This window comes from Colius striatus, chromosome 8, assembly GCF_028858725.1.
Source record: "Colius striatus isolate bColStr4 chromosome 8, bColStr4.1.hap1, whole genome shotgun sequence".
NCBI classification, from domain to species: Eukaryota; Metazoa; Chordata; class Aves; order Coliiformes; family Coliidae; genus Colius; species Colius striatus.
Window position 1 is genome coordinate 26220797 of NC_084766.1, and position 23074 is coordinate 26243870.

At 45.2% G+C, this 23074-nt stretch overlaps 1 protein-coding gene across 8 annotated transcripts in view; it reads right to left on the reverse strand.

Annotated features, from left to right (window-relative positions):
• The window catches only part of SH3PXD2A (SH3 and PX domains 2A), a 264938-nt gene that overhangs the window by 68038 nt on the left and 173826 nt on the right, over nucleotides 1-23074 (reverse strand). For 2 of the 8 annotated variants that reach the window (XM_062000855.1, XM_062000854.1), the window contains exons 7-8: nucleotides 12458-12505; nucleotides 3169-3300 (exon numbers count right to left, since the gene is read on the reverse strand). In XM_062000855.1, coding sequence (XP_061856839.1) covers nucleotides 3169-3300; nucleotides 12458-12505 — 180 coding nt within the window. Of the gene's footprint in view, nucleotides 1-3168; nucleotides 3301-3420; nucleotides 3815-3911; nucleotides 3945-12457; nucleotides 12506-16897; nucleotides 16949-23074 lie in introns of those variants that run through there. The other 6 variants (XM_062000848.1, XM_062000847.1, XM_062000853.1 and 3 more) reach the window with 5 other exon arrangements.

Consider the following 23074-nt stretch of genomic DNA (forward strand, 5'->3'; position numbering starts at 1 on the left):
TGAGACAAGGCCCTACCAAATGGGCTTGCACGTATCTGCCTGCCAGATGCCTTAAATACCATCTCTTATATGGGAAAAGTAACACTGAATAACACTATATAGTAAATGCAATGCACTTAAGAGGAAGTTAACATAGCTTGATGATAACCAGATAATACTTCAATAACTCAAATACCAATTTTTTCCCCTTTTACCTCTTTACATTGGCCTTTGAAAACAGAACTTCCTTCCTGATCAGGGGGATACATGATTTGGAAGCAAACATTGGAGATGTTAACTCTAGCTTAGGGCTTAGAAGTGTCCAGAAGAAAATATCCAGCGGGACACAAAACAGGCACCGTTGTTTGAAAATGAGTTTTGAGCTTCCTTGTGTAAAATGTCATGGGCTATGTGACCAGTAAAGAGAAGGTGTTTCTTCCCTACAAAGCCATGCAACAGAGCCAAGTTAAGGTTTTTCCCACTCCAGGAAACAAAAGCAGCATTTAAGTGTCCCTAGGCATTAGCAGGCAATCCTATTCAGGCAAGGTTTTAAAATCAAGCAGTCATCTGTGCCTGTTCATATCTACCTTCTCCAATGTAGAGTTAAAAAACCCCAAACCAGACATATGCATTATAGGCACATACACACACAAAGAAGTTTGAGAGATTGGCCCAGCAGCAGGTCCAATGCACACTGTCCAGTCTGATGGGGCTTCTCAGCCACACAGTTAACAAGTTGTCTAGTCATGATTCCTTCCTTTCATTGAACACATGCAGGTCACATCCATAACACTTTGGTTTGTCTGAATCAGGACAACAAGTTTCATTTATCATAGCTATAGTTTCACAGCACTTACCAAGCCAACACAGCCATAAAGTCAGATGAATTACTACACATGTACATAGTCCAATGATTTTATTTTCTTGGAAAGTATATCCCCATGTTCTTAGAAGTCATAACCACATCTTCTAGGCTTGAGATACCCTAATTCAAACAACATATAAGTGTCAAAAGCTGACACTTGAGAAACTTTTGCTAGCTTCATTCCATGCCATTCATAGGTTCAGATGTAGCTGAAGAGACAAAAAGTCATAGTATTAAAGTAATTCCTGTGGTATCCTTAACCTAGGAGACGGTGAGAGTACATGTTTGGAGTCCTGTTCTTGGAATAACTAGCACATAATTTCTTTGCCAGAACAGTTTAAGACAAGAATCCAAAGCAAACGATGCATTCCATCACCAATGGGTGACTTAGCATTTCAGTTGTTTTTTCTTTTTAATATATATCCATACCTTGATTTTATACATATATATATATATATATATATATATACACACACAAAGGGCTAGATCATAGCATGGAGTTCAGGGATTCAGATTTCCTTCCCTATTTACATGGACATTAAGAAATTTGACTATTAAGCATCAGAATATGGTCTTAAGAACTGTAACTCAAGCTCAAGGACGTTTCCCTGGAAAAGCCACATTTCTGGACCCACTAGTTAAATCCCAGCCCTGACGCTCTCCACTTATATGCCCACATACCATGCAGTTCAACACAATATGATGTGAACTGTACAAGACAGAGAGATCACATTAAAAGAAAGCACAAAGGAACTGTAATTTGGAATCCAGATACTTCTTGCATTATTTAACAGCCCAACTCCCTTGGCTCCATAAGTCATTATCCAAGGCAGGGATATAATGGATATTAATGTAAGTCGCCACAACAACCAGGCTTGTTCTGACAGCAGGAACACTCACTATTGACAATGAGAAGCCCCTAGGCTTGGAAGGAAGGATGCTTGTCCACTAGTCCAGACACAGTTGAAGTCATTGAGATGTTTTTCCCCCTTCAGTCATAATGATTGCTTTGAAGTGGAACAGATGAGCATTTTGCATTCTACTAGTTTTGCAAGTGATACTGGCAGTGCCCAGGAGACAAGCATTTCTGTTCACACTAGCCAGTGCATTTCCACACACCGTCCTTTTGGATGCCACACTAAATCACTGGCCAGCAAATAACTGCATCAGTTTGAGCAAAACAAGGATTAGGCTTTCATACAGCAGAAAAATGACCACTCCATTAAAAGAAAAAAAACAACTCCTAACAAAACACAATGAATGGTCATCACTGGGGATAACCTGACTCAGAGCTCAGCAACATGGATTGGGTCCCAGATCAGGGCGTCCTGGTTCCTGTGAGCTCTGGCATGTCCAGCACACTCCAGAGCCAGTCAGTCAGACTCCTGCATGTGGAGCTACCACGATACAAGCCTTTGCTTGAATGGCTCCAAATGCCAGCAGATCCTCTGGATGAAGACACATAAAAGTCACGAGTGGGCTGGAAACCAGTCCTGGACACCAGCTCTGGATTAATACACAAGGAGCGCTGGAGGGGAGGAGGGGGAGCTGCCGAAGACAGGCAGTTATTCAAACCAGCTGCTAACCCGCTCCAGCCACTCATATGTGCACAGTCTCCTGCATTTGTGCAGCCTGAGTCAAGGCTGCCAGGCAGTCAAGAGTTAAAGTACACAAAACACATCTATACAAACACTTGCCAAAAATCTCATTTTCCAAGTGGAAGCTGCTTGTTCCACGGATGGTAGAAGGGACTTTATCTTGCTTTTACATGACACCTTCTGCCTCTTTGACTCAAAATTCCCCAATTAACACTTCTACAAGAAGTTTTGAAACGGTGCATGGCCATACATTTATCTACACATATTCTCTCCCCTCCTTACCGAGCTCTGGGCCATGGGCTAAGCTGTCAAGCCAAGTTTCATCCCCAGCAATTTTTAAACACGCATCTCATAAATCCTCCAAAGAGGGAGTTAGTAATGGAAATGCTGACAGATACTTGAAGAGACAGCAGGACAACGGTATCAGTCTACTATACATCAGCTTCATTAGCTGCAGATCCTTCTCTCTTTCACCTTCATTTTCCATTAGCATACTTTGGCTAATTAACACACACAACCTATGAAACATTCTTACAGCAGAAGGCAACATTTGGCCCCCAGCCCAAAACAACATTCAGAAACTTCAACATCCTCAGCCAGACACAGTAACTGTAGCAGATGGAGCTAACTTAGAGCTACAAGTAGTGATGAGGACACTGAAAGAAGAGGAACACGTACAAAAAACTCATCCACTGGAAGAAGGAAAAGCAGCAAACGTATTCTTACCACTTTCGTTTTTCTCTATGACATCCACGACCTCTCCAGCCTGGAGGCTGATCTCAGAGTTCTCTTGCTTCTCATAGTTGGACACCACCACATATTGCTCCAGGATCATGGGTTCAGAGCTAGCATCAGCACCTGGGGAAGGGAAAAAGCAAGCTGTAAGCCAGCTTCCAGCCATGGCTCCTTGAGAGCGACCTCCGTCCATCCGATTCACGACAGGCCGACTTGTCAGAGCCAAGCGAATCAGCAAACAACCTTGGCTCGCAGCATATCCCCAAATGGCTGGCCATATAGAAACAGCCTCCTCTGGCCCACAACCCAGCAGCACAGAGGGACATTGGAGAGAAGAAAAAGAAAAAAGGGGAGGAAAAAAAAACTATGAAAAGGAGCCGAAAACAGTGAATTAGATGCAAAGTCTCATGATGGATTTGGAAAATAAACCTCTTCCCAACATGGTTTCCACAATCCTTGCTCCCATTCAAAGAGAAAAATCCTGGGCAGAAGCAGAATAAATCCACAGCTGAGCCATCCCCCCAGTAAACCCAAAGGGAAAAAAAACCCAGCTCTCCCCTTGGCGGCTCAGCTCCTTCTCCACTCTAAAGGCTTGAGCTGAAAGTCAAGAGGGGGCTGTAGATGCCAATCATATTCGTCTGCACTGCAGCCCTTAAATAGAAACACATGAGCGGGACTGAAAGAGAGGGAGGTGGGGTGGAGGGAGAGAGGGGAGGGCGGGGAAGTGTGTTTACTTGAAACAGAAGAAGAAGAAAGCCCGAGCGCCAGCTCCTCGCTCGAACACGGCCGCTTTCCCTCCCGCCCGCGCCGCAGTTCCGCATTCCCCCGGCACGGCCGCTCCACGCGGGACGGGACGGGACGGGACGGGACGGGACGGGACGGGACGGGACGGGACGGGACGGGACGGGACGGGACGGGACGGGACGGGACGGGACGGGACGGGACGGGACGGGACGGGACGGGACGGGACGGGACGGGACGGGACGGGACGGGACGGGACGGGACGGGACGGGACGGAGCGCTCCAGCCGCCCCCTCCCCAGCGCCCTGCCGCGCCTCCCTGCAGCCCTCGGACCCAACCTCTCCGGTGGTTTGGTTTCTCTTCTTACCAAGGGCTTTTGGCTGGCAGGGACGTTTATTAATGAGAGCAAAAATAAGAGCAAAAGGAGCTGCAAATAACCGTTCTCCTCCCTTCCCTCACACTCCCGCAGTTTCGTCTTGGGGTGGGTTTTTTTTCTTTGATTTCTGACTTTTCCACCCCAAAGCGGAATGGTGTGTTTCGGGGTGGAGCTGAGGCAGGCACACTGCCCGCCGTGCCAGACGTGGAGGGAGAGCTCCTCGCACCGCGCTCGCCCTACGAGACGCATCCTGGCTCCCCAGTGCAACGTAAACAGTGCAGATGGGGCCTCTGTGCTCCCGAGCCCAGCCACACACTGGCCGTGCTCTGCCTGGAAACTGCTTTCCAAAGTCATGCAAAACCTTGAAGACATCAAGATTTCTTAACTTGCCTGCATTTACAGAGTCCTCAGAGTGTCAGGCCGCAGTGAAATGCACCTCCAACCTTCTGTCTAAGAGCCAACATACCTCAATGCAAAATTATTTTACAGGTTTCCTGAATTACAGCAACGTGTATTAGGGCAGAGCAGCTCGGGCCAGCAGCATTATTACACATTTTATATATCAAGAGGCAGTTCCTGTCTCCCTAAATTAAGACAGAGATGGAAAGGGGAGACAGGAGCAGATGTATGATGTGCTGAAAGTCCCATTTCACATGACGGGGGCAGAGCCAGGAGCAGATTCCAGGTCTCCTGAATCTCTGATGACAAATTGGCGGGAAGAAATGGGAAGGAAGCAGCATGGTCTGAAATTGCCCACCAGACAAGTCAAGGGACTGACAACTCAGCGCTGTATTTCCAAATGCAGCACGTTCTTATGCGTTGGGGATGAAGATGCAAAGTGATTTTACAGACAAATAATTAGCATCCCTGCCAAGAGAGGTAAAGAATGTATCAGCCATTAAAACAGCATCCTGTGAAATGAAAGTCCTAGAACAAAAAGCAATTAATTCAACCATTTCCTGAAAGGAAACGCTATCTCAGTGCCTCCCTTTGGACCAGATTTAAGAAATCTAGAAAATTAGAAGACTTCCATGCTCCCTGAGTGTGCCTCTAACTCTCCTCAGGTTACATAGGTTAATTTTCTTTAGAGAGGAGTCATCTCCTCTAGAAGTCCGTGTTAAAGAGATTTAGCTTTTCCATAGATAGTTGAACCAGGGCCAGGAGCAGGGGGAGAAGACCAAGAACTGACAAAATGGAAATTTGTAATAAAAATTTTCACCATAGCTGCTCGTTCCAAATCAGCATCGTATTCAGTTGACTTGTGTGTTCTGGTTTAAACCACTGCTAATTGCGTTACATAGAGCGCAATGGGATGCTTTCCTGGGTTTCACTCTGCTTCCCATAGTCCCTTCTCTGTTCCAGAATGGGGCAGCAGGATCACTTTCCTTCAATCTATTTAAGCAAGTAACACCTACAACCCCTACTGAGTTTCAGTCTTAATATAAATACCAGTTTTCTAAGCAGAAACAGAAGCTGTCATGGCCTCATGTGCATCAGCAGAGCATTCAGTGTGTTGGAAAGAAGGTAAAAGGATGGACCAAACAGTGGCAAAAGGAGCAGGGGACATGAAGGAAGTTACTTGCTCAATAGATGTGTCAAATGTCTTCTGTTCTCCAATCTCCTAGACACTTTACATGGGAGGAAAGACAAAATCCCACAAAATCCAATGCTGGCTTGGTGACGGGGTGGTGCTCCTGTAATGCACACGTCCCTGCTGGGAACAAGGAGAGGGCCAGGCTGGAGCACAGGCTGGCAACCACCCTACTGTAAGCCACCCAGCCTGAGCCAGAGACCATGTTCCAGGGAGTGCCCTTGCCATGAAACCTAGAGAAGCAGCACTTCAATTCCACCTCCACAACTTTGGCTCCAAAAAAAGTGGGTTTATAACCTATCTTGCTGGACTGTTGTATTTGTCCTCCCATAACCAAGCCCCAGCAGGACTTCAGGATGCCATTTACAATGTCCTGCTTCAGATAAGGTACTCCCTGCAGGAGGATTTCTTTGTCACTACAGTGGCTGGTGCAACATATACAATTAAGAGACTGTTTTAACAGAAGCTTGTTTAAGGGTTACAGAGTTCCTATTAAGACCAAAAAAAAAAAAAAAAGGGTGATAAATTCCTTGGTCTAGGAAGTAACCAAGGTCAAACAAACGTGTTCTTTTACAGCTAGAGCAGATCAAGCCCGGGGGATATCCCCTTTTGGATGGAGGGGTGGAGTCGCCATGGCTCCCACAGTGATGCTCACCCAGGATTAGGCACTGCACAGAAGGAAAGTTTTCAGTAACAGTGAAGGAGGGAAGAAAGAAGGAAGGCAAGGAGGAAAAAAGACAGAGGAAACAGCTCCCACTAATCAAAAGCCTTAAAAGGGTTCTGGGTAGTCTGGTTGCTACTATATTCCCTTCAGGCACAGTCAGGAGGGTAAAAAATACCCCAAACTTTAACCCCCCTCAGCTTTCCATCCCCCATAAGCATCTTCAGGTGAATTACCCCTGAACTACACTCAGGATGCCCACAATGTTGCTGGTATATTATGTCAGACTTCAGGTTTCCCCCCTAAAAGGAGATTCAAAAGACCAAGACAGACAACACCACAGAGAGCACAGCATCAACTACATTCATTGCTGTGGGTGCTTCCACATACCTGACAGTTAGTTCAGGTCTAATTTGTAACAAAGGACACAGCACTGCACTGAAGATTAACAGTCTGCTCAGTGTGATGCAGAGTTGCATGAGTTCCCCAGCAAGCTCATGTGCACACCACAATGCTCCCCTGACTTTCTGGCCTCCCTTTTTAAAAAAAAGCATCTTCAGTCCAGGCAGGAGAAATGGAGAAGCAGCAGATAGAATAAGGGTGATGTGCCAGGTAAAGTCCCCCCCACCTCTCCCCCTAAAAAGCAGAATCAGTGTTTTGGTTTAGCTCCAACTTGCAAGCCCTCCCCAGAGCAGAGCACACAATAGATTGCTGGCTGAAATAAGAGTTTGCTTGCCTCTCCGTTTCTTTTTGCCTCGAGTCCGTTTCCTGGTTAAAGTGTTGAAGATACCCCTCCTCCTCTCCATAGGGCTCCACTTTACAATCCTCCCGCTCCTCACCTCAGCGATTCCCTTCCTGGGGCTGGGCAGAAATGTCATCGGAGCTTGTCCATGCCCCTCACAGCTGGCACTATTAAGTGACACAGTAGCAGCCCATCCCCCTTGCCAGGCAGCGAGGAGGGAGCATCATTCCCCTCACTGTACTCAGAGACCAGCAACGCCTGTGAACGCCGCCTAAATACAAGCGCAGAGCACCCGTTCCAAGCAACGTCTTCCTCCTCCTCCTCCTGTTTTGCAACAGCTAAGACCTATGATGGTTTTGCAATAGCCAAAAAAAATTAAAACCACCAAATGGACTCCAAAAATAAAATCATCTGGATATAGAAATCTGAGACTTCTAATCTTTGCCAGAGTACTCCATTGTTATCAGGCTATAAACATGTCTGCTCTTTTAATCCATACAGCACACAGGCTTTTATATTGCCCTTTTATGATTACCAATCAAATGTTTACAGATTCAGACTAAATGAATTAGTACTGGGCTGGTCAGTGGAAGTTTTGCAGAAGCCAAAACCACAGAAACGGCCAGTGAATGCCGTAAGGATGACTCACAGCTGAACCACCAACTGGCAGGTAGTTCAGCTCTCTGACCTGGGCACAACTGCTGAGGACATGTGCAGGGTCTGCACACAGTGGGGTCTGGCAGAAGGCACCCCTGAGGCTCATAGCCTTCCATATGATAAAGTCAGAGCTTTGCACTCTTCTGCACATAGGGAGGAGTAACTGTGGTAGCTTGGACCTAGAGCTGTGGTTTCTTCTTAAGGTCAATTCTTCATGGGTAAGCCTCTACGTACCTCTGGAAAACTCCTTTTGGGGAAAGGAAAAAAAAAGAAAGAAAAGAATACCCAGAATAGCAGCAAGCCTACTTGAAATCTTCAAATCCTTCCCACAGCTATCATATGCTCAACTCTAAACAGTGATTTTCTTCCCCTAAAAACTTTACCTCTCCTTTCTTATTAGCAGGAATATATCACTATCATAAACAAACACGTTAAAACTGCATGGTGTCCTTGAGCCTGCCACCAGTGACCTATCCCCAAGTATTTTAAGACAGAGAGCTTAGCTTAGATCTGCCTAAAAAATGGGTTGTCTATTGCATACATGATAAAAAACAGGCTTTACCATGTAAAGCACATGAGATCTCACAGGGGTGTCAGCAAAGCAGTTCCTAAAATAACCAGTTCCTAGAGTAAGCAGTGGGATGAGACTGATGAAGCCTCCTAAAAATGTCCTTGGGGACAATTTGGATTCAGATCAAAACAATGTTTCTAAACCTAGGATCTCTCTTCTATTCAGTGGTGTTTTGTTTGTTTGTTTGGGATTTTTGTTTGTTCTTTTGGGGGTTGTTTTTTGTTCTTAATGTGCTCCAAACAAACAATCAGGCCTTTGACTCATCTCCTGGACACTCTTGCACTCCAGCTTCTCACTCTCCATCCCCCTTCCCACTTACCAAAATTCAGGCTCTACTTGCATATCAATTATTGTTGAAGGTAAAAGGCCACTCAATACTTGTGGCAATAGGAAAGGGGATTCATCTCTGTACCTTCTGATAGACAGGAATCCCCTCAGTCCTAGCAATCAGAGATCAAAAGCTCTTGGCGCAGCAGTCCTGAGCCACAAAGCTTTAGAGACAGAAACAAAAGTTCAACACCACCCATAGTTATGAAAGAAATTCAGTACGAGTCCAGTGCTATCTCCATGGCTCAGCAAGAAATAGTACTGGCAAAAATACCTTTGCCTCATTATAGGCTAAATACTTGGACAACTATATCAAATGGGTAATTACTACACTATCACTTCTGTAGTTCTTTCCTGAATTCAGCCAAGTAGTTCTTTTATAAAGAGCAAAGAAATTCTGTTGCTTTTTCAGAAGACAGTTTCAGAAGCAGGTGACATCCCATCCTGCTCTTAGTCGTCAGAGATAAGATTTAAAGCAGAACAGGAAGAGTTTGGATCTGACTGTTTAAGCAATTTACAAGACACAAAGCCAGAGAGATTTGGCCTAAACCCTTGTCCAAATCCCAAAGAACATCTGAGAATAAAGTTGAGCTTCATCCTCCCAGTGATGGCCAGCTCAGCACGCACACCCTCTCATCCCAGGTTAGCAGCTGTGATTGACGCACAAGAAATTTCCCCATAAATAAGCATCAATCCAGACGCCTCCTCAATTCCACAGCACTCACATACTCTGCAAACCATGTATGAGGCAACAGCTTCCTTGTAGAGGAGCTAAAAACTTTAGTCCTTGTTATCTTTCTAGTTAATGCATGCAGAAATCTCTTATACATGGTAATTCCATGAGATGCATTAACTCCCTCCTGCCCCCGGGGTTGCTGCTAGAAACGGCTGCAGTGAGTCCAAGCCAATAGCATGCATTGCTACCAAGAAGGGAATATGACCAGCAATAATAGCAGCAGAAAGTAAACCTGATGCCTGGATTCATTCCCCAGCTTTAGGCATGCATAATATTTTCTAGTGCTTCTAAGAACCAAGATCTGGATAAGCCTTCAAGCATTTGAGACAAGTGGCAGCTGTAAGGTAGTCTGTGGCTTCCAGCACTGGAGCACGTGTCCGACAGAGCTAAAACCAGCAGCTGAACACAGCCCTCATGAGATGCATGTCAGGAACGAGCTTGGCCCATGGCAAATGGCAGGCTCTCTCTCAAGCAAGTGCTCCAGTTCAGTTTCTTCCTTCTTTATAGTCCTCAACTGCATTTCCAACAAAATCCCGGCAAAAGGAGAAATTGAGTGCTGACCTTTGCCAAGTGGAGCTTGTTAGGCTCGGGATTTTTAGTTTTTATTTTTGATCTGCTAGGTTTTAAGACAGAGCCAAGAAAAATTACAGGCAGGAGGGTGAAAGGAAAAAAAGAAAGTCGAGTCCTCTTTCCACTTCTTCTCGGAAAGTTGGCTGTCTGAACAGTGATTCCAACCAACTAGGTTACAGGTAGCAACAGTTAAGAAAACCTAAGCATCTTGCTCACAAATCTGTTAAACTGCTTGGAGATTTTCACACAGCTGCTAGACAAGGTCTTCTACCAGGCTGAAGTCACCTATATACTCTGGCGTTTGCCCTAGTCTTGCTTGGCAGTACAACGCATTCACATTGCTGCACATGGCTTGGAATAGACTAGACAAGGAATTTAATGGCACCTAAACACTAGTGCCAAACACCACAGCACCCCTCAGGATCTGGCTGAATGGCACCCATCTTTTTCCAGTGTAGGGAATTAAGTCACTTGTAATGCTTGGTTAGTCTCTACTTTGTGGAACAGATTCATGCCCTCAGCTGAAGTTTGGGCAGCACTGAAGTGGCTCATGTTCTGATCTCCCGTCCCCAGCCCAGGACAGAACTATGTACTCTGTGAGTAAAGACAACATTCAAACTCCAGTCTGCTCTGCTACATTATGATGCAGTCCATGGCAGGTCTGGAACAAAGACTAGCTGTGCTGGAAACTTCATTTGGATGAGATGTAAGACTGAAGGGCCACATGAACTGGAACAGCATGGGGAGCTAAGAACCTGCCAGATGTACCAGAAGCCTTCTGACCAAGATTGTGTATCAACATTCACCTTCTTGAGCACCATGCAATGGAATTAATCACTTATGTCTGCCCTGTCATCGTGCACAGATTTTTGAAGCCAAACTAATAACATGCGTTTAGCTGAGAGCAGTCAACAGAAGGGAAGGAATTTGTATCTATTAAAGATCTCACGTCCTTGCCCTTCAAGAAGGATGAAAGCTTTGTCATTCAATTCGTCATTTTACACGTAGCAACAAGAAACAATGCCAACAGATGTAGAGAACCCAACCTCACCCCCAGACAGGTAATCTGAGTGCTTCTTGTCATCATTCCCAAGCAACACCGCCTCTTCTGTCTTCTCCTCAACACATATCCCCCCCTACTCAATCTCACCCCATTTCTCTGTCTGAACTCCCTGGTGACCTATCCACCACCAGGCTCCTATGACTGAATACTTCAGATATTTCTGTGTTTTTATACCCAACTACCACCATGAAATTAGACCTACTCTGATAAGATTAGGCTGATTCCCCCAGGGATATATTCAAGGACAGCATTTCTGAAATCGTAGCAGTCTTGCTCACTAAAAACCTCAGACAAGCAAGCACTCATCCATTGAGGATGCTGGGATTTTGTTCACATGCTTTGAACAGGGCATGAACTTGACTATTTATCAAATCAGGTGTGGAAAGCAGCAGGGATATTTCCATCTTTCCTTGCCTTGAGACCTGTGTGGCCTTAACTACCTGGATGACCAGACCAGCATCCTATACAGACACAAGGTCTACGGCTTGTGATCATTTTTCCTAAGTCTGAAGGAAGAAAAGACCTCTTCTCTGATATTCCATGTCAGGTGACAAATGTTTGCAGAAGAAATCCACTGGTTACTCAGAAGTTTTGATTCCTTATACTATAAAGCTTAGTTTTTGCCTTCTATTAGACTGCTTCTTCCCAGACACTGACATCTCACCTCAAAGTTGTTTCCTTTCTCCCTCTTCCTTCCCAACTCCCTGTGACAAGGAGTGGGATGCTCCCACAAAAATTTTACATCTTCCTTGAAGTCCCCATGTTTTCCATAAATAAACTTTTCTACTTACTGTGGAAAAGCAACAGAGCATTTCAGAAGGACAATGAGTACATAGTCATGTTCTCCTTTGTCTCAACCCACAAGATTTCTCACTTTTGCTCCTTCTCTCCTCCATCCCACTTGGGATAGAGGGAAAGCAGCTGTGCAGGTACTTAGGTGTGGCCAGGGTCAAGAAGGGAAGCTGCTTTGGGTTATGGCTTTTGGTTGGGCAAGGAAGGTACAACACAGCGAACTACTATCCATTGCTGGCAACAACATTAAGGTGAGACAGCAGTCAGAAAAGCAAAGCTCTTCCTAACCAGAAATCATGCATCATGAAAAAAAACAAAACAGAAGTAGACAATAGATCCTGGATATCCACTGTCAAAAGACTCACATTCAAGACAACTCCAAAGCCACACACAGTTGGAACTACAGACTTGTCTCTTAAGTAGCATGCAGAACACCAAGACACATGAATTTACCTGGAGTGACACTCTTTTTTGGAGTCTCAGACAAAGTGGACATCCAAACTTGAAATCCAAGAAGAGGACAGCCATGAAAGGAGAAAGTAATTAGAAAAATAAGAAAACAGTCAAACCAGAAAGTCTGAAAGTTAGTTTAGACAGCTTTGAAAGAAATGTTCAGTTTTCCTTAAGAGTGGTGTTGGCATGATGGGGACTCAAAGCTCAAGTCACAAGAACTATCCAGATAATTTTTGTGTTTTAGGAGACTTACAGAACTTATGAAACTGATCTGTAGTGATCCAATTTTCAGATCTTGGAATAAGATATGCTCTGAGCTTATTCCCAGTAGGACACGGAATGCACACCAAGAGACAGATTGACTCATTAAGCCGCAGACCTGCAAAAGTATTTAGCTTTACAGCTGTTAATGATCCCCAAAAGACCAACAGCCAACTTGCAGAGATAGAGCTTAGCAAATGCATTCAAATTGCTACAGGCACTTTGCTACCCTAGAATAGCATTAAGGAGAATATCAATAGACAATGCTCCATGGAAAAAGGGTACAAAGCTTCAATAAAGGTACATTCAAAGGATAACCAGAAATACCATTTTTTAGACAATGAATCTGAGGCAGAAACCTGGTTAAGAAAGCTAATAGAGTTGCCACCAACAAGGTCAAAAGATTTCCCTCCTCCTCCATGAAATGAGGTGCAAACACTTGGCTTGGGATTCTGGGAATAATCTTCAATCCTTAAATGTTACTTTTTTGTTACTTTTTGTTTGGATACACTGGGAGCCTGTTTTAAAAGTTAGCAGGTTTGCTCCCATTTCAAAATAAGAACCAGCAAACACTCCCCTTCTATGCGATGAAGGAGCAGAAGGGCAGCAGTTGGCTATCATATAAACACCTCTCCTCAGCTCTCAGTAGCTAAGAATTTCCTAAAATCTGACAAACAATTAGAAAATACAATTTTAAAGACTGATTTGCAATGTGGAAGCTACTTCTGGACACATCAGTTTAACAGAGAAGATGCACCCTTCAATCATTTGGCGGGGCAACCTATAGTGGTGGCCTCACCTCTTTGCCTTGTTATTGTCTTTTGACCTGCAGAACACCATCAAGAAAGCCAAAAATCAGTAATAGATTCCTAATACGTATGTAACTGACAAATTGCTAGCACGATAGAAAGCTAAGAATCAGCTTTCAAACCTTCCCACTGGAAATGAGAGGTCCAAGAAACACATTGCTGCGTTTCCTCAGCGCTAAGGAAATGGTGAGGTTTTGAAATCCTTTGTTTAGATCAGGCATAGAATTTTCATTGTGTTAGAGCAAAACTAGAATTCAGATGGATTCAGGGTTTTGCTTACTTTTCAGTAAGTTCTCAATAGTGGCAGTTTGGAGAAAGCCCTGAAGTCTTCCAACCATCTAACTCCCAAACCCATGCACTGCACAGTCACAATACAGTACAAATTACATCATGGTAACTTACAATGATTTACTTTGGATTATCATTTAAGCAAAAGAGAAAAAGACTCTGCATTGGTAGAGTACAACAGGAAATCATCTGGCAGAGTAACTTGTGCTCTAGCTTACGGAGGGAATATACAGCATGTTTCTATTACAGACTCAGGGCACGCACGGGAAAGAGTGTGAAGGAGTTGTTGTCAACAACTTGTCTATTAGCTTTTGAATAGACTTCCACTGCCTTCAGGAATAGGATTATGAACTTCAGTCAGCTGTCAGATCTTTTTCCAGGCAGAAGAACCTGAATATGGCAGCAATAAATAAAGCAGATGATGTATTAACGAGAGCAACTAGGAAGATTTCAAACTGTTTGCCCCAATCCAAACTGGCAGCAAAAGTCTGAAATAGTCAACAACTAAAAGACAGAGGGAATAAACCACACTTAACACCATCTTAGGGACACCCTGCTCAAGACAAGGGGGAGTCTAAACCTAGATCTGCCACAGCCATATCTACATGTGAGATCTCAAGGAATCAAGTGCATCATAAAAATGCACTTTTAAACTTTCTAAACAAAGTATTTTCCCTCCTTGTCAAAACCATTGGTCTAAGCCAGAATAAAAGGGCAATCTAAGTATTAGAATCATAGAATGGTAGGGGTTGGAAGGGACCTTTAGAGATCATCTAGTCCGACCCCCCTGCAGAAGCAGGTTCACCTAGATCAGGTTGAATAGGAACATGTCCAGGCAGGTCTTGAAGACCTCCAAGGAAGGAGACTCCACAATTCCCCTGGGCAGCCTGTGTCACTGCTCCATCACTCTTACAGTGAAATAGTTTTTTCTTATGTTTAAGTGGAACTTTTTGTGTTCCAGCTTCATCCCATTACCCCTTGTTCTGTTACTATCTACTATAGAAAAGAGGGATCTCCCAACCTCCTGATACCCACCCTTTAGCTGGTATTAGCTGGTAAAAACCCCACAGGTCCTCCATGTGGGCTCTCTAGCCCGAGCAGCAGCATAAAGCAGCAGCAGCACTCCTCAGCTGCCCCAGCCTGACAGCAGCTAGATGTGGATGAGGTTGCTTCTGAAGCAGAAGACAGCGAGCATATTTCTGCTGCTCCTGCACATCTGCTTAGCATTAAGCTTCCTTCTTGGGGATATTTTTTTTTATTCCAAGACATTTAAGCTCTAATTGCTACCAGCTTCTAAGAGTTCCCCCTACAAATAATAAAAATATCAGACATTAGTGATGGATTCCACTTCACAGAGAGCTCAAACGATGAGCCACAGAGGGAGCCAGGGTACAGGGAAGAGGTCAAAGGCCCCAGAAGCACACTGTGCCCGAGCCAACAAAATGCAGGCTTTGAACAACTCTGGATTTCCCCTTTAGGACAGGGTTTTACTGGAATTCTGCATGGGGCTTGGAGCCGATTTCCAATGGGATTGGTAATGGTAAACGAACAAACCCTCACTTCCTGCCTCTCCTCTCCCCTGTCGCCGCACAGCCGAGAGCCAGCTGGTCTCAGATGGCTTGGAGGTGTGTGTGTGGGGCTGGGGGTGGAAATCTCAGTATTTGGAAGTGAAATTAAAAGTTGCTTGCCCAAAGCAAGTCACTCCTAGAGGCAACGGCATCTTGACTGCTACCAACACCAACCCCCACAGCCCTCACTGCCGGCTTCAGCTGCAGCCAGAACAAACTTCTCCCATAGGAATTATTTTTAAAAGCTCAAAAGAAACACAGGTCCATAAATTCCAGTGAAGCCACAGGGCTGAGGTGGTTGTGAAAAGTGCAGAGGAGGCTGCTCATTGGAGCTACAGGGCACAGAAATCACAGCGGGGCAGGCATGCCATGCTGCTGGACCCCATCCCATCCGAGCTGCCACCATGGAGGTGGGCAACCCCTGGTTGTGTCAGCTGGGCTGCTCAGGTGGGGAAGGAAAGGGTGAGGGGGCAAAGGCTTTTAAGACACAAATAAACTGGTTGCTATGGTGAACAAAACACACAAACCCAATGGTTTTAGATTTCACCAGAAGCTTTTCTGCTGCCAGTGAGATTGGTTTCGCTGCTCCTCCCACCACCAGCAAGAGAGCAGGCACCAGACTCCTGGGGACCAATGCTCTGCACTTGTGATACAGCCCCACTCATCTCCTTCTAGCAGCAGACCATTTGCCTTGTATGCAGTTAGAGCAGAGCTAGCTTCAAGAAAAGCCTACTAAAGCTAGTGTCAGTCTGGAGTCAAATGCACATGCCCAATGCTACTAAAATCCAAGAGATGCCACATTCCTGGTTGACATCAGTACTGCACATCCAGTTGGGTGGGTCCTGGTCCAGCAGGTGCTGAGGAACTCCTGTCCAGGTATGTTAGCAGTAACTACCAATGCAGGTTCGTTTTTATCAGTAACACTGTTTAAAATGCTGTGTTCAATGCCGAGTCCAGCAGCTGTTATTCAGTACTGCTGTGAATGCCAGAAGGAACAGCCTCCTCAAGAATCACAGGTTGCATATTGCTGGGGCTATCAGGTACCTTTACAACCAATTTTTTAGTCTAACCTGGTAAAGCTACATATTTCTCAACAATATTCCTGCCATAAATCTGGGGAACTGGATCTTACTGGTCATGAGTTAGTATGGTTGTGGTTCTGGTCACAAAGCCCTTGCACCAAATGATTTCTACACATAGCTGAGCTGCTAGCAGGGACCAAAGACAAGCCTCAACAAGTGATCTGGATGTAGGTACCTTGCTTTGGAGGGTAAAGAGAGTTAACTACACAGGGCATGACCTGTTCTATGGAAGTTGCCTTCCATAGGAGAAAACAGCCCTAGATCCATTCAATTAGTAAAAACTCTTTTGTTTTCAAGAAGCCTTGCCTGAAACATCACCCAGGAATAATCAAATCTCCCTGCAGCTGCTATGGTGCATCTTAAAATACCAAGAAAAGGATTCTAAGAACAAGTGGCCATGTTGAAGAGATGCTGACATCTGAGAGAACTCACCCCTTTCCAGAAGTGATCCATTCCACAGGTCATTAGTTCCCTCCAAGAGGAGCTACTACTGGCTCAGTTATTCAAGGACCACAGTGGTGAGCACAGCTGAGCACTTTGCAGATTCATTTTCCAGACATACACCCTTCCTGTCGTCATTGGAAGGGTGAAAAGAGACTAAGCAGTGCAATCTTAGAGTAAACTGAAACTACACTGGCTTTCTGGGAAGTCAACAGCCAGTGCTCCACTTCAGAGAACTTCACTGGTGGTCCAGTAACTGGCAACAATTCCTCAGATTGGAGCTGGGGGAAGTAAACACTTCTACTCAGCACTGTTTCAATAAAATCATTAAGAGAAGTTCTCATCCCAACAGTGGTATTTGATAAGTCAGCAAGAAGTGGGCTAGCCAGGCTGTTCCTTAGAAGTGTGTTCCTTAGCAGCCTACAGCCTTGTTTACAGTAATGCTCATCACATATGGCTGAACATAAACAAGAAATTAAGCCTTTATTTAAATTTAGATTTTGGAGGTCAAGCCTGCCAAAGAGTTGGTATAAACGAAGGGCCAGGTTGTTGACCAGGGCCCTCTCAACACCTTACTGCCCAGAGCAGGTAAGGAACCACAGGAAGCCAGGCTCGGTCTACTCAATCCCTTCTCTGCTTCCTCCAGAGCTTCTTGCTGGGATTTCACCTCCTCTTCTCCCCTTATCACTTCCTTTCCACCATCTGCACACAAGCTAAGGAGCAACCTCCTGCTGACAAGGTGAGACTGGCCATCCACACGAGCAAGAGCAGGAAGCTCCATGAGGAATCCCAAAATTGTGGGGCTTATTCTGTTCCCATGTGCAGAAAGAGCACCATGCTCAGTGTTCCCTCCTACCCTTGTGAGCCATCTCCAAACCCTCTAATGCTTCAGACTCATTGACCACTCTTTGTGTGTCTGTCTCCAGGTTTCTCTCCTTTAGCTCCTTCCCCTTCAGCTGGGCTTGACACTTTAAATGGGAAGGCAATATGACACAATACTACTAGACTAGTGGAGGGAGAGAAATACCTGGTGTTGCTGACCTCCCAAAAGAACAGAAGGACTTTTATCAGAGAATTGCTCTGATACAGTCTCCACGTGGCTCTACAATATGACTGTAAAACAGCTTGGAAAGGGGAAAAAACACAGATGAGCCCTTAGCCTGAATTGGCAACTTTTTCCACACATTCCTGGATCACACAATTACCTCATTCAATTAGGCAGAGGACAACAGCCAGCCAAAGAAATGAGAGGATGGCACAGAAAGGTTGCCAGTGTTTTGGTCTGTTTCCAGCACTGCCACTCAAGGCACCCTGTTGAACTGCACCATTGATGTTTCTCCCTCCAGGCTCCAGAGGGATCTAAACAAAACCAACATTTATGCCCAGTGCCTGACCCAGGGTGTGCCTGGTCAGTCATTACATTTCCTAGGTACCACAATGACAGATTTATTTGCTGCTGGAATTGCTGAGCAAGGAGCAGCCACCCCTGTCCCTTGCCAGAGCAACTTAAATAAGTTTTCCTTGCTCTCATGTCTGTGGGACACTGATGCATCATGTTCAAAGCAAGTGTTTTAAGACAGACCTTTGTCATGGGTTTGTGTGGAGCCGTTTCTTGCAATGGGGAAGGGGTTGTTATGGTAGCTCCTGAAAGAAGTTGCTCAAAACTTGCCCCAGCTCTAAGTCAGACACACCTCTGGGTCATCCTTACACCATAACAGCCTTCAAGGAATATATTTCCCCTCTACCTCAGTTGGGGGGGGGGGCATGGTGCTGTGTTTTAAAGCTCTCATTACTGCAGAGATATCATGTGTACAGACCTGAAGCAGAACATCCTCTCTGTTCCCCATGCCATCTGCTCAAGATGCAGTACCGTAAAGGACTATATCGTGAAAAAACATTTTACTAGCAGATTATCAAATATACAAATCCAGCTAAAGTGCAGAAGTAAGAGGATTGGCAGCAGGCATTAAATAAGGCCTTAAAATTTAGTCTTATTCACTGAGTTCAGCCCCACCATGAACTGTGTCTGCAGGGATGTACTCAGGGGAAGGCACTGCGTTTCTACAAGGTGTAGGGGCAGATAAGTTGAGTCACAGTGACTAGCCCAGAGAGCACCTTCCACTCTCTGGCAGAAGCAGCCTCTTTGGAAGCTGACAGGGCTCCTCATCCCCCCAGCACCATGCTGCAGACCAATCTCAGACCACTTCCACTTGCCACGTAAGCAGAGCTGCCTGGCGTACGGGAGACCCACACACGCTGCTTGGAAAATGTTCACATCTGGCTTTCACGTGACTCGAGCATGCCTCAGAAATTCATCATCTGGATAACTCACTCCTGCAGGGGAGACATCCACAACCAGAGAGCCCTTTCCCGAGTTGGAATGGAGCAGTGGGGCGAGAGGACTGTGTGCTCAACAAACTACACAGTGACACACTCACCAGCTGCGTTTCCACAGCCTCATACAGTGCTTCATCCTTTCTACAAGTACAGAGGTAAAGAAAACTTAATCTCAATTTTCTACTCTGTTTACTTCTGCAAAAGCCCATCCTAATCTCATTTACAGATCTAGAAGTATCCAAGATCTTTTAGTTTTTGTTCTGGCAGTCATAGCTCATATTAACTCTTTCCACATGGCAAGCATGGACTGCTTCCCACATGATCGCTGTGGTACACCCCCTGCACATGGAGTTTTGTAGCAGTTCCCAGCTTTGCTGAGAAGTGCCTAGAATATCTGAACACTAATCCACATCTACAGCTGTACAAACTGAGAGCATCATCTCTCCCAGGAAAAAAGAACAGCTTCCAACATTGCTGAAAGGAGGGCAGAGAAGCCCTAGCCATTGCACTTGGAAAGTCAGAGGCACATTAGGATTCATGCATGGCTCAAAAGAGAGAAAAAAAATTTAAGAAGAGAGCAAGAGTCCAGTCCCAACTGTGAAGAAGTCACACTGCCAAGCACTGGAAGTGTACCACAGCACTGGAATGTCCAGGTGGCCTGTTTTAACTGGCAGCAGACTGAGCTGGTCAATTGATACAGGTGTTCAGCAGGGGTTACAACATATTTGTAAGTAATGCTTCCAGCCACCTCTAGTTAAATAAGCCACTCCATCCAGAGCAGACAGGTGAAGGCTTTGCCTGTCACCCAGCTCAGGCACAGACCAGTCAGAATGTGACAGGTATAAAACCATACACAAAGCTAAAGGCACTTAAGGAGTGCTATTTTAGAAGTGAGTGTTCTCAATAGCTTAAGGACACATACTCTGCCATCCAGGTTTCCTTCTCACAAGGGCGATTCCAGTTTCAAGTGCCCACCAGCCTCAGACTAAGTTATCTAAAACACTCAGGTAAGAGGTCTGTTCCTCTCAGTCAGAGACCAGTCTGTGCCACACACGGATTCCTGCAACGGCTGAGGATCACAACCCTCCACTTCATCTGCCAAGTGCATGTCTAACCTGCCTTATCTAACATGCCAAAATCAAAATCCAATACCACACCATTCCCTCCATGCAAGAGAGGAAAAACCCACGCAGGCAGTGTTGATACCATCTGCCACTGACAGACACAGGAGGGAGGCAGAACAGGAGCAGATGGAGAAGAGAGAACTCCTGAAACCATAAGAAATGTCATTACATCCCCCAAGGTACCAAGTGCTTTCGTAGCACTCAGCTGAATGCTCTCCAAGGCATTCACAAGGGTGCACACTGTTCTGCCATGGCTGTGCTTGAGCCACACCTCATACTTGCAGTCACTCCCTGCTCTCTCTCGCTCTCCCCAACACAGGGCTCTGCACAGCATCATGCTCAACAGGGAACAGCCAAGAGCACAATCATATTCCTTTCCTCAGTCCTGTACCCTGTCCCCACACTTCAGCTTAAAAGCCAAGGAGCAAAACAAAAAGCCCACACATCACACACACAACTCTTCCTCTCTTATCCCGTCTCCTTCCCACCCCAGCATATGGGCCACCCAGAAGATGACAGCGATCCTATACATCTAACAGGCCACATGTCAGCAGAAAACTGAAGCAGTGTAGGATAAAGTCTCCTAATCTGCCCTTCTCTTCAGTAGCCTCAGGCAGAAGTCCAAAGCGTTTACATTTAAACAGTGACTTTAAAAATATGGTGTACAAGGAGAGCTGTGAGATCAGTTTTCTTCTGCAAGAACATCCCAGGCTGGAGTGGACACATCTTGACTGAAGATGCAGAATTGCATCATGCACTCACAGATGCTGCAGGTCTGCCCGAATTAGCTGAAGCTCTTCCTCAAATTTTGCTCTGTGCCAGCACACCTGAGCTTTGGAAGAAAAGGTGGAGTGGATGTTCCTTTAATTATATGAAGAAATTGTGTTGTGGTTGGTTTTGGTTGTTTGTTTTTTAAAAAAAAGATACTTACAGGTTTGTTTAAAAAAACAAAGAACTAAAAAAGCTGTTTTGGGCATTACTGTATCAGGCAAAAGCCAATAAACTGAAGTTAGAGTTTAGCAAATTCAGGAAGAATAATTCTTCATCACAAAGATGAGAAAGCACTATCATCAAGGACTGGACTGAGGATGCACATTGAGATCATTAACTACTAACTCCTTCCAGAACCAGACCCAAGATGTACATCCCCAGTAATTATATGCTAAGGTTTGTTTGGTCTTCAGTTGCTATGCGCTTCTGCCTACTCTGTCCTTCTGTTATTACTAAATCCTTTATCCTCCTGTTAAAAACGGGGGAAAAAAGTGCTATGTGAGAATCAAAATGTTCTGCCAGAATCTGCTGGTTTTAAATTCCATGCAGTAATTAGTACATACAGCCAAGAAGGTTAATTGTATGATGGAGGAACAGATCCCAGTTTCTGATCAAGAGGAATCCTGTCAGTACGTGCCTGTGAAGTTACAAAATAGCAGTTGGCAAACTACTTCATCCAGCCATCCTCCTCAACAGGTCCAATGGCACCAAGGAGCCAATTTCTGTGCTAACTGTAGAAAACAATGCAAGGAACACAGCACACACGTGTGATTCATCAGGACACAAACCAGAGCGTATGCCTCAGTCTGTGGGGATCATGTCCTACCACAGATCTCTTACGTGGTTTAAGATGTTCCTGGGACCTTGCCATGGGCTTGGACAAACTTAAATCCCCATTCACCACCTTAAAAAAAAACCTTAGAACTTCCAGGCTGAAGCTTTCCTTACAGACAGAGTATAGGGAGACAGACTTCAGAGACAAACATCACCAGAGGAGAATGACTCAAACATTTCAGTTAAAAAAACCACATTCTAGCTTTTTTGCTCTCACCTGGGCTCAGAGTCATTAAACAATAACCAACTGCCTGCTTCATTACTCTCACATTCACTGTAGGTAGCTCCAAGACACCTGCTGCTGTCACCACCTGGACAGATGATGCATTGCCTCATGCTGGGATTCACCATGTTAGTTAATTGGATTTTTCAATATCTTTATTAACAGACTCTTAGCTTTGGCCCCTTTGAGAACCCACTTAAAAGATTTGGGCTTCCTCTGGCTGAGAGGGAAAAACTGAGGCAGATTTAACAGTTGAACTAAGTTAAGGCATACCCACAGCATGCTTGCAGTTGCATTCACAGCCCTTCTAATGTTAAAAGGGCATCCACCACTCCAGATGACATCCCATCAATACTGCATCAACCTTAAGGCAAAGGAAAGACAGCACTGTGTCTCTCAGAGAGGTCCTTGCTTCTCCCTCCACTGCAGCCATCTCTCACAAACGTAAGATACCTGCCCAGCCTGGAGGCTGCATGTTCTCTTCTCACCCTGTATCCACATGTAGCTAAATGCCTGCTGCAGAGCCATAAAGCTGGCAGAGAGCTCCACAATTAATTGCACCAACAAAGTTTTGTCCCTGTGGTCACCACCTCAGCTCCGCAACAGGTAGAGACAGCTCCAGGCCCACAGGCTGGCTGGGAATGGCTCACACATTTGTGACCCCACTGAATGATGAAGCACAGGAAGGATAGCACACACCATTCATTTTGTGTGTATGGCCTGAAAGGAGACAGTTCAAGCTGAAGATAACAAAATAAAGCTCATTTATAAAGACAGTCTCAGTGAGGCAAGCCATGGAGCTGTAAGTGCAGGCTAGATATGCTCAGTGTGACAGTACCAGAAAGGTTAAGCTCTGAAGTGCCAAGCATAGCTCAGCTG